The sequence below is a fragment of the Chroicocephalus ridibundus genome, chromosome 7 (genome assembly GCF_963924245.1).
Source record: "Chroicocephalus ridibundus chromosome 7, bChrRid1.1, whole genome shotgun sequence".
Taxonomy (NCBI): Eukaryota; Metazoa; Chordata; class Aves; order Charadriiformes; family Laridae; genus Chroicocephalus; species Chroicocephalus ridibundus.
The window spans coordinates 33,650,798-33,666,920 of NC_086290.1; the positions used below are offsets into that span (position 1 = coordinate 33,650,798).

At 44.3% G+C, this 16,123-nt stretch overlaps 1 protein-coding gene across 1 annotated transcript in view; it reads right to left on the reverse strand.

Moving 5' to 3' along the window:
• Positions 1-16,123, reverse strand: part of PLCL1 (phospholipase C like 1 (inactive)) — a 216,729-nt gene that overhangs the window by 28,060 nt on the left and 172,546 nt on the right. Inside the window, exons 3-4 of the mRNA XM_063341823.1 lie at positions 13,879-14,082; positions 2,873-2,948 (exon numbers count right to left, since the gene is read on the reverse strand). Coding sequence (XP_063197893.1) covers positions 2,873-2,948; positions 13,879-14,082 — 280 coding nt within the window. The remainder of the gene's footprint in view (positions 1-2,872; positions 2,949-13,878; positions 14,083-16,123) is intronic.

Sequence of the window (16,123 nt, forward strand, 5' to 3'; positions counted from 1 at the left end):
GTTGCTGAAGGAGTCAGTCCTTCCACGGCCCAAGGCAGGCTTGCACTCGGCGTACCTTGCCTGAAGCACTCCTGGAAGACTAACAATAGGTTTCTTCTTGCCTTGCACCGACTCCAGAAGCTCGATAACACTGAGGCAGTCCAGCCCCACACAATGCAAGATTTCTCTACTGTTTATTTTCCAAAACTTCGCCCACTCCCAAGTTTTGCCTGTCTGGGTAACAGAGCTCCTCCAGCACTTCCTTTGGAAAACAGTCTAAATAACTGCACCCCAAGCAAGATTCTCCTGCAGGTGTGCCTCGTGCCAACTGACTTACAAATCATTTCACTTCAGTAAGTGACAGAAAACCTTCAAATGACTTGCTTTGTCCTCCAAAAAAATATGAAGGCAAACACGGCTCAGCTCCACGTGGACAGCCCTGCCTTTATGTAGCATCCATTTAGTTACCTTTCCCCCTGGACCTCACTTCCCCACCTGTAACTTGGAGACAGACAGAAAGGGGGGGAGCCACAAACAATTGCTAGGCTGCAGGCAGGAGCACCGTTTAGCAGTTTGGTCCTCCAAGCTGCTGCTGAGCAGGGCTGAGACTGCACATGAAAAAAAAAAAACAAACCAACAAAAGCAGCCATCTGAGAAGTCACCCGGGGGAGCGGGCAGGACCCTGTGGCACAGGGAGCCCGGATGGAAACGGGCTACGCTGTGAAGCAGAGGTCTGGTGGGAACAAATATTCACATGGAGCAGGACTGGGGTGAGGTGAAGGACAACATCACAGGCAACTGTACCTCTGACACCTCTTAGGTTTGAGTGCTTCATCTTGCCGCAGTGAAAGTGTTATTTAACAGTTTGCCTGGGTAACATTTGCAACAAACTAATTGGCAATTGAGCGTGGTGAGGGATCCTCTCTCTCCTACTCCCTTCCTCTGTCTAAACCCTGAGGCTTCAGAAGAGCACTTCATCTCTCTCCAGACTTCTTCTCAATCATAAACGATATTTTAGGCTAATAAAACAAAACAAATGAAAATACAAGTAGATACAGCAGCAAAGAGAACAAACTTGAGAAATTAATCTTTTTGCTGGAGGAAGGAAGGAGAGAGGAACTGCGTGAAACTCTGGATGTCAGCGTGGTGGCGTGGTCCTGCATCATGATCTCTGCACACATCTCCAGCCCTCGGCTCACAAAGACGCCAGTGCCCAGGCAAGTGTCATGGGTTCTTCTCTCTGTGCACAGCGCAGGGTGGGCAGAAAGCTGGCTGAGGCTGCCGAGGGTCTCCATAACTTAACGCAAAGTATTGCTCTTAAATTTTATCATCTAGAAGGACCCCTGGTGCTGCACTTTCTTGTCACTGTCCCATTCCTAAGCCCTCTGCACCTGATGAAGGCTTTGGGCTGTGGACGTTCACGCTGCTTATGCAGATACGCAGAAGCCAAGGCATGACACAAGATGAGGTCCGTGAAATCCAGCAAGACGTAGCCGCTTGCCTCTCCTCCCTTTGCTACCACAGCGCCAGCATGGCTCCAGAGCTCTGAATTTCAAAGAGCAAGGACTAGGTTCCATCCTGCTCTCGCACCACATAAAAATCAGTTAAATGCTATTGTTGAAACAGTTTCCAAATTTCCTCTAATTAAAAAGATGAATTAAAGGATTTACTACAAAACATCAGTTTCATTCATTATTTACATTTAGCAGAAGCAAATGGCTGTAGCCTGCGTCACTTGCCAAATCCAAAAATGCCTATCAGAAACAGTAGTGCTTATGGTAATTGTGATCCCAGAAGACTATGCCCAAGAACACAAATTAAATGCAGTAGCAAGTGTTTGCATTACTGACTTTCAAGGCTTACTACAAGTTAGGAAAGGTGCAGCTGTACAATGAAATGAACTGAAAACAGATTTAATTTCTGCAGTGTAAACCCCTAATAGAAATACACTGCGTGTATTTATTCAGCACAGTTTCTGATACATGAAAGCTGATGGATTTAGTTGTAGAGGATTACCACTGCCACATGTGGACTCTGAGTTCTCTATTCTTGTGTATCAGTGGAAACCTACAGGAGACGTGTCCCAGTTCAGAGTCTAGCCTGCCATCCTGAACAAGTGACGAAGAGGGGTCTGGGTGAATAAGCTGAACTGCGAATCACAGACCCTTTGGGGATTTCTACCATCCTGGAAACAGAGCGTGAGCCCACGGCAGAGCGGACAGCATGCGGGTGGCCACTTCTGAAACCACCTCTTCCTTTTCTACTGGGGCACCCGAGACAGAGCCCTAGTTCAGATAAAGACATCCAGTACAATACACCAGCAACATATGATCTACTTTAGGCCTACTTACAGTAGTTTGCGCCCATATAGCTGATGTACATAATCCATAGCCACATAGATTCACTGTGATACAATAGAGTTCTACTGGCATAAGTTTACAAGGTCTAAAAGAAAGCTAAACAGCAAAAGTAAGTAAAGATAGGCAACAGAGCTTGGCTCTGTGGGTTTCAAAACCTCTTGCCTCCTCTGTGTTTAAGGGGAATGATTGTGGTAGAAAAGCGCAGCAAAGGCAGCACGCCTTCTCACTCCCTCTTTTTAATTGAATGCCTTTCTAGTTCATTTGACTAATTTAAATGCTGTCAGACATTTCAGAGCTGTAGAGCAGATGGAGAAATAGCTTTTAAGGTGAAAGCTGAGGATTTTTCCCAGATCCCACGCCTGCATTGCTACTGGAGGATGAGCCTTCAGGAGGGTGGAGCCTGCCAGGGAAAGACCAGGATGCTCACTTAAATGCCAGGTGAAAGATGCTGCGTTAAAGTCACAAACTCTAAGTAAATTATGGCACACCGTTTCCCATCTCCCACCCAGAACTGCACAATAAAGAAGGATTACCTGCTTTCTGGCACTGAACAATCTTGTCGTGAGTGATGTCTGCTGTCTCGATGAGAACCCTGCTCTCTTGAATCATCTGTCAGAAAATAAACAAACAAAAAGAGCATTATGAGGGGTTTCCTGCAACATCTACTCCACAGAAAAGTACACAGGTTCAAACTTAAAAAGAGCTCTGTTCTGCAAGCAACACTATAAAGACTGGATCATTCCATCATATCAGGGCTCCCAGATCCGTATCAAGCTATGTGACAGTTGCTCAGAAGATGTTTTGCTCCAGAAGCTAAAGAACAGCCGTTTTACATCAGTGAGACACCACTGCAAACAATGTGAAGGTGAAAGTGATTTGAGGAGAAAGCAGAGATCGCAGACAAACAAAATTCATTCTATGTGAAACTGAGGTTTTTCTAATTAGTACTTTTCTTGAAACAAAAGGAGAAATAAGTACAGCCCTTGACTTAAGTGGTTATCAAAAATGTTACCAAGTCATGAATAGCGCTGATTTCAAGAGGTACTTAAGCCTGTGCTGAACTTTATGCACTACAGCAGTTCAGACAGCTACGGTATTTCTTGAGCTTCTCTTTGGAGAAATTCAGATCCAAGTCCTACCCTATCCCCAACATTTCCATTGAAGTTTAAAGGAAAAAAAAAAAACAAAACAATAAAACAAACCAAAAGAGGCAGGCTTTCAACAAGCCTACTCACAGGTTTCAAGAGATATCCATATTTATGCATCTTCCTTGAGTAGCCCATTAAGAGCAAGCAGATGAAGTGTCCGTTATGTGACAAGTTTCCTGAGCCTCTCTCCTTGCAAATGCTATTCTCCTTTGATGGTAACAAACCTTCCAAAGCCCTTCAGAAACCCAGACGAGCAAGCAAATTGTTCCAGTGCTATATTCTGCGAAATTGCAAAAGGTGGCACATACATGTGTTACAGAAGGCAAGAACACGCTGTATAACAAGCTATGCCTGAGAATAGCCTCACTCTCCCGGGACGTACACCACAAACCCCAATCAAATCCAAGCAGCATGAGAGCGCTGCCAATTAAACATAAAGCACACTGAATACTGCCTAATGTTACAAACTGAAATTACAGAAGCCACCATCTGAAAGCTTTGCCAAAATGCTACAACTACTAAAAGCCTTCCTACTTTCAAACACGCTAAATATGAAAACACAACCGGTAGGTTTTGATGATTTTAGTGGAGACAGTATAACAGTATTAAATTAACGCTTGCAAATTAGCACGTCTTATTGTTTAATTAGATACAAGGGAAGAGAGATGCTTCCACTTGTCACACCCAAACTTCCAAATTCTGGAGAAATTCAGATCCAAATTTTGCTCCTCGTGCCATCTTTATTTCTAATTAAACCTATTAAGACAGGCTTCATTTAATAAAAATACCTATGCCTTTGCTTCGATACAAACAAGAGCATGAGAAAAACAAAATCCATTAACAGGCAGAGAGAAAAAGGCCCGATACATCTACAGAGTACAAAATTGTTTTTTAACAGAACATGCCCAGCAGATACGCCTGAGATTGAAATTACTTTCGATAGTATCCTTTGCCTTTCATTCTTATTACTTGCTTGTTCGTGCATCATGTTGGTTTTTTTCCTCTTTGATGTTTTCACTTGTCATCTAGAAAGAAACGACAATTTCTACCCACCCTCTGGCTTTTCTGTAGCACAGCACACAGTCATTTGGGGCTGAAGGAGTTGCTCAGCCGCCAACTACAACCACTGAAGCTGGTGTGAGCAGTGAAGGGAGCGAGAAGCCCAATAAAGCCTGCAAGTCCCTACAGAGGCAGCCAAATGTGCATCTCCTGCCAATGCAGACATGGGGCCCGTGAGCCAGTGCCCACACTGCCCGGTCCAGCCAGGCACTGCCAGCATCTCCACGGGGCCATCCACTGTGCCCCATGCGCCCATCACCCTGGGCTCAGTCCCCCATGGGCCTGGGCCTCTGCTTCCTACCCAGCAGCAAGGGTTTGCCCAGGGCAGTGAATGCATCTAAGCCGGGACAGGACATCCAAAGTGCCCGACTCTCCTGGGCTCAGATCTCTAAAGCAGAACTTGACTTCTGGGAGTTTTTTTATATATATGTATACAAGAAATTATCCTTCCATACGCAAAAAAAACAAGCTTGAAAATCATGCAATTTGGTAACCTAAGTTTGATTGTACCTTCCTCCAACTATTGGACCCACTCACAGGCATTTCTGCTGTGCCTGCTTTAGGATTCTCAGACGTCAAGGTATTACATTCATTTTTTAAAAGAAAAGTGGCAATAGGATGTCAATTTTCCCTTACTGCAGAGTAGGTAGGGCAGCCCTTCACTCCTTTGATGCTGACATCAAAGTCTCACTACTCACAGCTCGGCAAGAACAAACAATTAGAACCAGATCATATAGCAGAATTTAACCCGTTCCTGTCTTCCTGCTTGGCAGTAATCTTGACAAAAATAAGCAGCTTTTGTCCCATGACAAATCCTGAGAGTGGATTCAGAGTTCCTCAGCTCAGTGACTGGGGTGCACCACCCGGAACCCCCCCTCACAGGTTCCTCTAGGAAAAAACGCACTAGGTAGAAATAATACAGCCTGGGCTAACTATGATGTATGATTTTGGCCAGCCTATGGTGTCTTCGCCACCTGTGATAACACAGCGTGCAGGACCTACGTGCAGCATCTCTGCATGACAGGCCAGCCTCTGCTCCCAACAAGAACCACGTGTGCAGTTTGAGAGGGCAGGAGATCCCGCTTGCCCAGCGCTGTGGTGAAAGACCACAACCATGGGCTAGTGCAGGGACGAAGCCTGGGTGTTCACTTGGAAGAAACAGAGAGATTCATACAGGTAAGACTACAACAGGCAAGGAACTGCTATCCAGGAATAAAATTATAGCATAGGGTCTGAGGGTTTTGTGTTTGGTTTGGCTTTTTTTTTTTTTCTTTCCTTAAAGCACATCATAATAGATGCTCTTGAAAAGATTTTGTGCAAATCCTGGCAACAGAACTGACACAACCCTCAAAAAACAGCCAAACTGATCTGAAAACGCACTTTTTCTGTTATTTTTTAAAATTTTCTCCTCTCTCATATTTTCACTTACACAAAAAGTAGCACCCTGTTTACTTTCCAAAGTAAACATTGTAAAGGCCACCTAAAAAGCTAAGTTACTAGCAACTGTTTACCGCAATTAATGTTAACAATTTGTCAGTATTCAATCTAATGCAGGTAAAAGAAGGTGAGAGCCTCCTGGTAGAAAATGGTGCCCCGCACATCCTTTCCTGCCGGACACAGTAGAGCAGGCAGCAGTTTTGGCAGGGTTCCTGGGCTGCAGCGGAGGCTGCTGGCCAGGGATGCAGCATGTTGGCCACCGGCACCTCTGCTTCATCCTGTCCGTCAGCCCCTGGGAGACTTTGCTACCATGGCTCCGCTCATCAACAGCTCCCACTCACAGTGCTGTGTCATGGCAGCTACACACCCTTTTTTTTTTTTGGCACTGGTTCTGAAATGAGTCCATGGTCTCCTAGTCTGAATGGTCCCCTGCTGCTGCAGTTGGCATCACATCCAAAATCCTGCTTGGGGATGTCACCTACTTCTTGCGATGCCAAGACAAGAACCTGAAGACCTAAACACAACAAAGAGGTCTGTGAGATTTTCTGCAGAGAAGGCAACCCCATAAATGACATGATAGCCCAAGATTTTCAAACCCAGTTTTGCCAGTAAGGTTTCAAAATCCACCAACCTGTCTCAAACGTGAAAAGTGAGCTTTCTGATGTTTGCAGCATGAATTTCCATGCACCTTCACTCTGCTCAGGCCCATGCCGAGCAGCGCTCGGGCAGTTGTGTAAGTCCCAGCCATATGCCTGGAGCCCACGAGGCTCCTGTTCAACGTCAGCTCCCAAACGGCAACTCGCTTCGGTGAGCACCTCTCAAAAAGTGAGAGACATCCTACTCCCTCAGGAAACTCATGCTCCACCAGAATGAATGCTGAGCTTCAGGGGATTAACCCCCAAGCAACATATACTAAAAAGCGACCTTTAGAGGATGGATGCTGGTATCTGGGTCCACTTGGAGTCAGTGAGGAAACTTTTAGCAGCTGCTGAAGCCCACAGGCTTGCTCAGGACAACTTGCATTTCCCATATCAGAAAGAAGATGATAAACTTTACTGAGTGATGCATTTAACATAACTAGAGGAGGGGAAAATGGACAAAAATAAGAGCGAAAGCACACCAAACATGATTCTGGTATAGGGACATAAAAAACTACCTTGATGACCAACAGTGTATACCTAATTAGAGTAAGCAGAAGGCAAGAAGGCTGAATGGGAGAAACTACCACACACCTTCATCATGTGGGATCCTGCTAATTTCATAACTGGGCTCTGCGTCCCAAGGGCCGAGACCCGCGGGGAGGGCAGAGGGTCCCTTCTGTTCTCGCTCGGCAGCTGCGGCGGCGGCGCAGAGCTCTGCGGGAACAAAGGACGGCCCCGCTCCTCCCACCGGGGACCCCTGCCACGTTTCCATGGGAGCGGGGGCACAAAGATTTTTTGCGAGTCCTGGAGGTGCTAACCCTCCTGGAGAGGCTGCAGCGCCAGAAATGCTCTCATGACAAGAAATGAATAAGGGGTTGTTCAGACTGACAAAAGATGCACGTGGCACGAGTCCCAGAAGTACATGTCACGTTTAATAAACTAACGGGAATGAGGAAAACAAAGCCTCATCTGCATAGGTTAGGGTTTTTTCTGCAAAATAGCTCATTTCAATGCTGAAACCAAGAAGCCTAGACTTGATTCATCTCAATCTACCTGAAGCACCCTGTTACAATCATGCCGGTTTCTCACAAAAGCATGGGAAGCAAGAGGAGGCACAAACCCAGGAGCTCTCTCTTGGCCGGTATATGAGACCCAAGATGTGGAACAGACCATGGCCTGAAAATATAACTGACCTGTCTCACTTAAAGTCTCTAAATATAGCATGCAATATTAAATTTCAAATGCCACTGCTTTGCAGAAAGAACAATGCTTTGTCACTTCTGTTAAGTGTTAATTGCAAAGATAAATAAATTTTAAGTGAAATTTAAAATATCTTAACACTGAGGACATCATATTTTTACTCACAAGAAATTAAGCGTCTTATTTTTTGTCTGTACAATTTAATCATAGGATCAGTACAAACTGAACAAATAATATTATTTCTTTTTACTGTAATGAACTCCTGTGCTAGAGACCAATTTCTTCTTTTCATTACAAACTATTCTACAAACTGAAAAGGGGAGAGGAAATTAACACAGCAGAGTCTCACCAAAAGAGACAAAAAAATATAGGAAAAACTCCTGGTGGGAAATTAAAGCACTGCTCCTGCTGGGAAGATAAATGATACAAAAGGGACAGTTCAAAGAATCCTCTGATAAATATTCCAAAATTTAGAACAGAAACTGTGAACAACGAACTAAAAAGAAGCTTTCGCTCAGGTGTCTCCTCATGGCCATTGTCCCAGTCTCCTATGCCTTTCATTGACGATGAAGAGTTTTGCCTGGGTAAGGAATATCACATCAGGTCTTTATTGCTAAAAAAAATAATAAAAAAACAAAACAAAACAAAAAAACACGAAGGAAAAAAAACCAAACAAAACACCAAAAAACCCACAAAACAAAAATCAAAAAGGGTACAAAAATACAACCAATTTGGAAAAACACGTGAAGTGCACATTGAGCTCATGGAAATTTGAAGAGGATTCCCTCTTCAGCATTGAGCTTTTCTTGCAGACATCTGGGACAAGAAACAGCCAGGCAGTCAATCACATGCCAGCAAGTCTTACGAAAAAAGAAGCATGTGCACATGGTGCCAGGACGTCAGAAGGAATGGTGGCCACCAGTCCACCTTGTTTCTGTCCCAATATGCGCCAAGCCAGGTTTCTATATCTGAGCCTTTTCCTGCAACAGCCCAGTAAGAGGACCAGTTATCAGGGATGGTGACATCAGCTGGAAACATCTGAAATACGTTATTGACACAAACTGCAGAAGGAACTGAATATAATTTGCCTTAAATTCCTATTTCATGCTTTTGCTTACAAATAATTCTGGGGGAATACGGTGTCAGAGTGTTGCAGGATGTGATCTGGTGCATGAAGACCAGTCCTCTATAAAAAGGGAGCAGCGGAGGAACAGCGGGAAGGGTCAACTTTCAATATGCTTGTGCTAAAACAGAGTAACTGAAGTACCCAACTGGAACTTCCTTCTGTAAGAAAAGTTCTGATCTGACCGTTTTCAGGTCCTATTTTAGAAGGGACTAAAGGACATGGCTATCAGAGAGAGAAACTGTGCGTGTGGTGGGTCAATAAGAGAGAGAATTATAAGAAATGAAGAAAGAAAAAGGATATTTTCCTTTCACAGTCTATGTCCAATTTTGGATGGAAAACCCTTTAAAACAGATGCAGATTCGAGACAATGTCCATGTACTGGACTGCATTTGACGTCAGTGCACTATGACACTTCCTTGGCAGTGGATGCTCTGCTCTCCAATATCAGCCCTTGTCCTCAGCTGCTCAGAGAATTGTGAAAAACTTTCCTTTGGGGATGACTCTGTCCCAGCTGAAACATGGATTTCAGTGGAAAAGCTCACAAAAATCTATTTAGTCATTTTGCATTGATAGAAACTGGGAAAACAGACTTTCTCCTTGGGAATAAAGAGCTGTCATGACTACTACATCAAGACAAAAAAAAAACAAAACAAAAAAAAAACAACAAAAAAAACCACAAAAAGACTGAATCTGAAAGAACAGCAGGCAAAGAGCAGTTCCTCCCTACACACACCTCAGCAAACTTTTGCTAGCATGCATGGGCCAATACCTGTGTCAATAAAAACACTGCCATTAAATACCTTGACTTATTCCCTGGCAGCGTCACGGATATTACTTCTCTTCTCAAAAATCCCCAAACCATCTCCTTGTTGGCTGAGACATTAACTAACTTGCCACCTCTCAACAGTACCTACAGACCCGCTGCCCTTCCTCACCTGTCTGCTCCAAAATAACAAGGTCAGTTCCAGTGGCTTCAAGGGGCTTCCAATGCATTCCGGAGGGTTGAATACAGAGAAAAACATTAATGCCAATGTGAGTTTATATAACAAATAGATTCTCTGTTCAAACTTTTTTACACTTTTTGTTGTTTATGATTCGAAAACATGTAAAGATGCTTGGGGAGCTTCTTTTATTTTTCTACAAAAATTTCTGTATGCATACAAGCCAGGAGATTGCGTAAACCCAAGAGCATCTATTATCCCTTGTTTATTGCTTTTGATTTGCAAATGATTCAATCATTTGGTCTTGGAGGAAAAATAATGCTGAACCAATAACTGAAAACCAAAGTTCACAAGTGTCCCTGAGTTCACGCATACTTGCATCAGCACATGAATATATCGTGCAGACAGAGAAACCACAATCTGTTTCTGAACAATTCTCAACCAAAAAAAAAATCCTAACTTCACAGGATAACTGTTTGCAGTGAATAATTCAACCATCTGTCAGGTGCAGCTGGGCCCTATCCCTTCACTTCACATTGAGTATCGCCTTTCTTTAGGTGTGATCAATGAACACCAGCATCAATTTGACAGGTTACAAGACACACTGCACATGCTGCCCACCTGAGCGAGCATCTTCCCATGCCCGGCCACCAACGATGGGGAGCGTACAGGCAGAGGGGTAGAGAAGAGTCCTACATGGGAAAGAAAAGGTCTGAAGAACGGCTCTGTAAGTGACACACTACGCTATCCTAGGATGCATGTGTGGGAATCAGTGACATTACCGGAATCCATTCATCATACTCTACGTATGGTAACAACCAAAGCTGTAAGTTGAAATAAACCGTTCTAAACTGTTTTTCTGGTAATTGACATACTTTTAAAAAGTGTTTTCTGTGTTTTGTCAATGGTCCACCTTATTTTCTTGTTTTCAGCAAATCCCATTCCCTGCTCTCCGCTGCAGAACCTCCCATACAACCCAATATCAGCAATGAAGCCTCTTTCTCCATGAGACACGGCAACAGTAGAGTTCCACTAAACCACTGCAATGCTACCGTAAAAATAAAAATAGAGCCTTGAAAAATCATTCTGGTTCCTTAAACAAAGCACATTAAATTTTATTCTAATAAGGCCTCTCTCAAAAGAAAATATTTAATGCGGAACACAATGGTAAAATTAATTGCCCAGGAAAAAACAAACAAACTGCACAAACCGGCCTTTGTCTATCACGCCTGCTGACAAAGGCCGAGCAGGAGGGAACAGACAGTTAATTGTTTTCCAGATCATTGTGGCAGGTCTATGAGCATTTGCACCTCCATTTGCCTGGACTGTCAGTGCTGTCCATGCCCCATTAAACACACGGGCAGCGTTTATGCTTTCCTTGCGGAGGGAAAAAAAAAAAAAGGTATGTTCAGCTGGCAATTTCCAGAAGGGGGGGGGGGGGGGGGGGAAATCAACACATTAGGGCTGTTTTTATCAGATTATTTTCAAAGCAGACTTTTTTCAAGAATGTGAAATATGTGGTGGTTTTGGAGGTGGCAGGGAAGGGTTTGCCCAGCACTCACACCACCTGTGCTGTGTGTGGAGCCCAGTGAGTGAGGCAGACCTACAATCACAGCTTCCCACTCCGAGATTTAGGGCCAAACTTTTTTCCGTTCTACCATGGAAGGAATTAAGAAGTACAGCCCATTCATACAAGACAGAGGCCAACATCAACAGCTCCTATTTTATGCATCTGAAAGTGCTCTCGGGCCTACTCACCCAAAAAGTGCTTTGAGGTAAGGAAACGTTTCTGGGGAATTAAAGACATGCAGCAAGCATTTCTGGATCAAGCTCCTTGAAGCCATATTTGTCAACAACTTAAAAGGCTGAACTGCAGTTCATCTCGAAAATAAATAAATAAATAAAAGCTAAAATATTTTATATTGCTTTCCACCAACATCTCTTTGTGCTCCCATTTGCACACACACACAAAAAAAAAAAAGAAAAAAGAAATACGCTCTGATTATACCAAGTCACCACAAACACCATAGCAAGGAAGAGCCCTTTCTCAACATTAAAACTGCAAACACCTCCCCACACTGTATTTTCAAATACCAAGATTGATGGAGACAGTTCACTTCTTTTAACAGAAAAGGCTAAATAGATTTCAATATTCTGCTGCTGGCATTGCCTCAAAAGGCAAATATCCAAAATGTAGCAAAAACATTTATTAAATCCAGCTTTTGCTTTTTCAGAAGCAAATAGTTTCAGCAAAGTAAGAGGCAGTCCCAGCCAGACAAAGCGAGTAAAAATAGTTGAAAGTATCATGTTCTCATTAACCAGAATTGCATCTCAAATCAACCCTTACACAGGCACAGAACAATTCCCTTCTCTTTCGCAGCCCTCTGATTTTAAAACTCGCGCTGTCTCTTGATATTTGAGGTACATCTTCCTCCATCAGAGACAAATGTGAGAGCAAACATTATTTAAAACAGTTATACAAGTGTTTTTGTCTGCATCTGAAAGAGGCCTTTCACCTATTTAAATTGAAAAACTGTTTCCAAAGTACAAGAAGGCCTTGAAATGTCCCATGTGTACTCTTCAGTATGTAATTACAAAGATAAGAGGTGACACATTCATTTTGGTAAAAATCCATTAAGCAGGCCTCCAAAGACAGAAAAATCTCTTATTAATGTGGTATTTGCCCTTTCAGACAGATATCACACCATGTAACAAATCCATCCAAAAAAAGTTCAATCTAAAATAAGGCAATCAACTGGATTTACAAATCCTTGTTCTGGTATTGTTACAGCTGGTATTTTATTACCACAATTTAATCATCTTGAAGTAATATAAACTACTCTGGAAGGAACCCAAGTGTTATTTCAGAGTATTTGTAGTATTTCTCTTCTAATCAACATCAGTGTCTCCCTCTTTCCCCCAAGCTGATTCTTCTCCTGAAAAGTGTGTTACAAGAGCAAAAAATGAGACGGAGAAGAGGAGAGCACTTGGCACATTGTGTAGCTGGTCAAAGCTGCCATCACTCTTTGCAACACCTCAGGGTCTCTGGAAGCAATTCACTACCCCCAGAGTTGTTCACCTTTTTATTCTTTACGAACATAAGCTGCAGAAATAACTACCGTGCACTGAACACGTGTCGTAATTTAGCCTGGTTGCCGCAGTGTAATATTTAAGCCAGAGTTTTCAAAACTATGCAGCTTGTGATCAGTTGCTGCAGACCATCTACTAAGGATGGGAAGTGATGGGGTGGTCCAATAGCCCAAGAGGCACGAAGTGACAGCAACTTCTGCTGCTGGAAGTCACACACAGCTGTTGCTCAGTCACCCACAGCAGTGACAGACGCCATACAAGGCTGAGCAGCAGCAACATTCACCTGGAATGACTTTAGCTCCATCTCCCTGCGTTTTTGTAAGTCTTCTTGTACCATACAGCCCTCTCCTTCCTCATCGAAAAAATACAGGCATTTTAAAACTTCCCTTCCAACTTTGTAATGCCCTCCCCAAGAGCAGCACTGACTTGGTTTGGCGGAGACTTAACAGTGCTGCTGAAAGGCGTCGGGAAGGGGACGGCTCAGCCTTGCCCAGGAACTCCCACGCTGCAGCTCCCCGTCTAATGGCCTTGCCCTCTGCCAGGGGGAGGCAAGCGAAGGGCAGTGCTCAAATCTTGCCACTTCTCAAGGACGAGGACTAGCAGCCACCAGTACATGCTGAATCGCTGCTGCTATTTTTGTAAACAAGTCCCTCCTCAAGTGCCAACCTGTACCAGCCACAACCGTGTTTAAAAAAAAAACAACCCAACAAAAAAACCAAACAACAAAAAGCCCAGTGTGACGACTCTGGTGATTAAAGGACAATTTTGCATAGCTTAAGTCATTTGAAGAGCCTCATTCACTTAACTGAAACGTTTGGGTGCATGAAAGCCAGCAAGCATCGCCTGCCACCTTCACGAAGGAGAGGAAAGGCAGAGGCAGCCGTGGTAAGCACCTACCAGGTCGTACGCTGTCAGGACCTTTTTCTGCACGTCGGGCATGGTCCCCAGAGGCTCTAGGTACGGAAATGCATCCTTCATGCAGAGGGTAACGGAGGGTGCGTTGTCACTGCTCACGAGCCGCGAGGAGAGGGTCAGGATGCACTGCTTCAGGCTCGCGATGGGCGGCAGCCCGCACAGCTCCTTGACGGACACCATGGCATTCTGGCGGAAGGAAAAGAAATACTTGAGCACACGTTGCCGCTTGCCACTCAGTCGCCCTTGCCTGCCTCTCCCCCCTGATGTGGGGCAGCACTACCCTGCTGCCCACCATCCCTGGGCCCCCCAAAGACCCCAGGGTGCTGGTGCACACAGGAATTCCTGGCCAGCCCCATTCTCGGCTCTCCAAGCCAGCTCCAGCTTTCCCCCAGGCCCAGGAATCCCAGCTGCCAGCTCTGCAGCTACTTTGCATTGCAAATCCAGCCCCGGCAGGGACAAGCTCTGGTCCCCAGCATATTAAACCATCAGCCTAAAATGCAATTTCTCTTCCCAACTGTTCAGACTCCAATTGCTTTTGATGCTGTAATCACCTCGTTCTCCGTCATTATCATCCTCCAGCAAGAACAAGTTCAACAGACCTCAGATTTCCCATGGGAAAGGCAAGCAGGAAAAAACCACTTTGTTTTCAGCCTTGCATTACCACATCATAAAGAAACACAAACACTCCTTCCCCTTCATAGGTCAAACGTAAGAAAATCAATACTGGATATACAGGTCAAACCAAACTAACACGCCAGGATTTATTTCTTTATCAAGTCAATGGATGTATGGCTGGCATGCCCTCATCATTTACCCTCTTGAGTCGCACAATGGGTGACCAGGATGCAAAAATCTAAGTAAGAGAGTATTAAAACAACCCATACCTTGAGAATGCTCTCCCCGCCCCGATCTTGCTGAAAAAACAGTCACCAGAAAATAACCAGCTGATTAATAGAGGCTTTTCTCATTAATCAAATACATTAGCACACAGTTAAATCTAAGGACTGTGCCTTTGCAAAGCATTCCACAGAACAAGATCTTGTACTGAAATTTCTTTTGGAAGGCACATTAATGCTTTTTCTGAGACAGATTCAGAGTATTTTCTTTTATATAGTTCACATACATAAGCCTGACCTAAACAGAAGGTGGAGTCAGCCGTTCAAGTAGTTACTTTCAAGGCCTGCAGGAAAGGAAAGGCTGGGAAGAGTTTCCCATTCTTAAAAATATGCTTAGACTATTCCTTTGGGAGTGATTTCAAACTTATGTCATTTTGTAAACTTTTCCAGCTGCCAACATTTAATTTGCTTTAGACTCTGTCCAGAAGAGTGGGGTCAATGAAGTGCTATGCGTTTTTCTTCTGTTTTCAAGAAAGAAAAATGAATTGTTTCTGTATCTTTACCAAGGAGATAGCTATGTCCAATTTCAGCTATTTGTTAAAGAAAACTGATTGTTTAATGCTATTCAGTTTTGTTTCTAGGCAGCACCCAGACCTCCAAATTGAGCTGTCCCTTACCAAACCCGCAGAGCCTCCCCCGCCGCAGAGGAGAGCATTGGGCAGGCTGGTTCTTGTTCGTCCTCGCTGCCACTTCACCTCCTGCCGACCACGAAGGTCTAACCCAGGCAGTCATGACGGTGCTGTGCACCTGGTCCCCAACGCCCCCGGACGCAGCCACCTCCGGCTGCTCTCGGAGCAGCATGGGCAGGTGGACACAGTGCCAGGAGACCTCCGGGGCCAAGTCACGGCACCGGTGTCTGTGCCGGCACCCAGCCAGCGGAGACAACACAGCTATTTAGCAGGGAGGAAATTGCAATCCAAGTGGCATTCAGTGCCTACGTTGAACATCTGCAGCCCTTGGGCAAACAGCGGCAACACACGCTCAGGGAAACCTGCTGCTCTTTGCACAGTAGGTTTCTCTGGTGTAGACAAGACCTTAATTACACATCCACCGACTGCTTCTTACACTCACCCAGACAAGAAAATTAAGAGCATAACCCTCACTCAGTTAGCAAAACAAAAACTTGCCGATGTTTTCCAGGACCAGCAAGGAAATGAAGTTTTTGAGACCTGTGGCCTGGGGACACAAATATTCTGCTTTCTCACACAAAAAGCATGTGTTTGGAGAGAACGTATTGACTTTTAAAACATTTCTGGCTAATCCCACATTTGCTTGTTAGTTAACACCTCTAACTATCAGCCTTCTGATGTCCCAGTTAAAGGCTGACAACA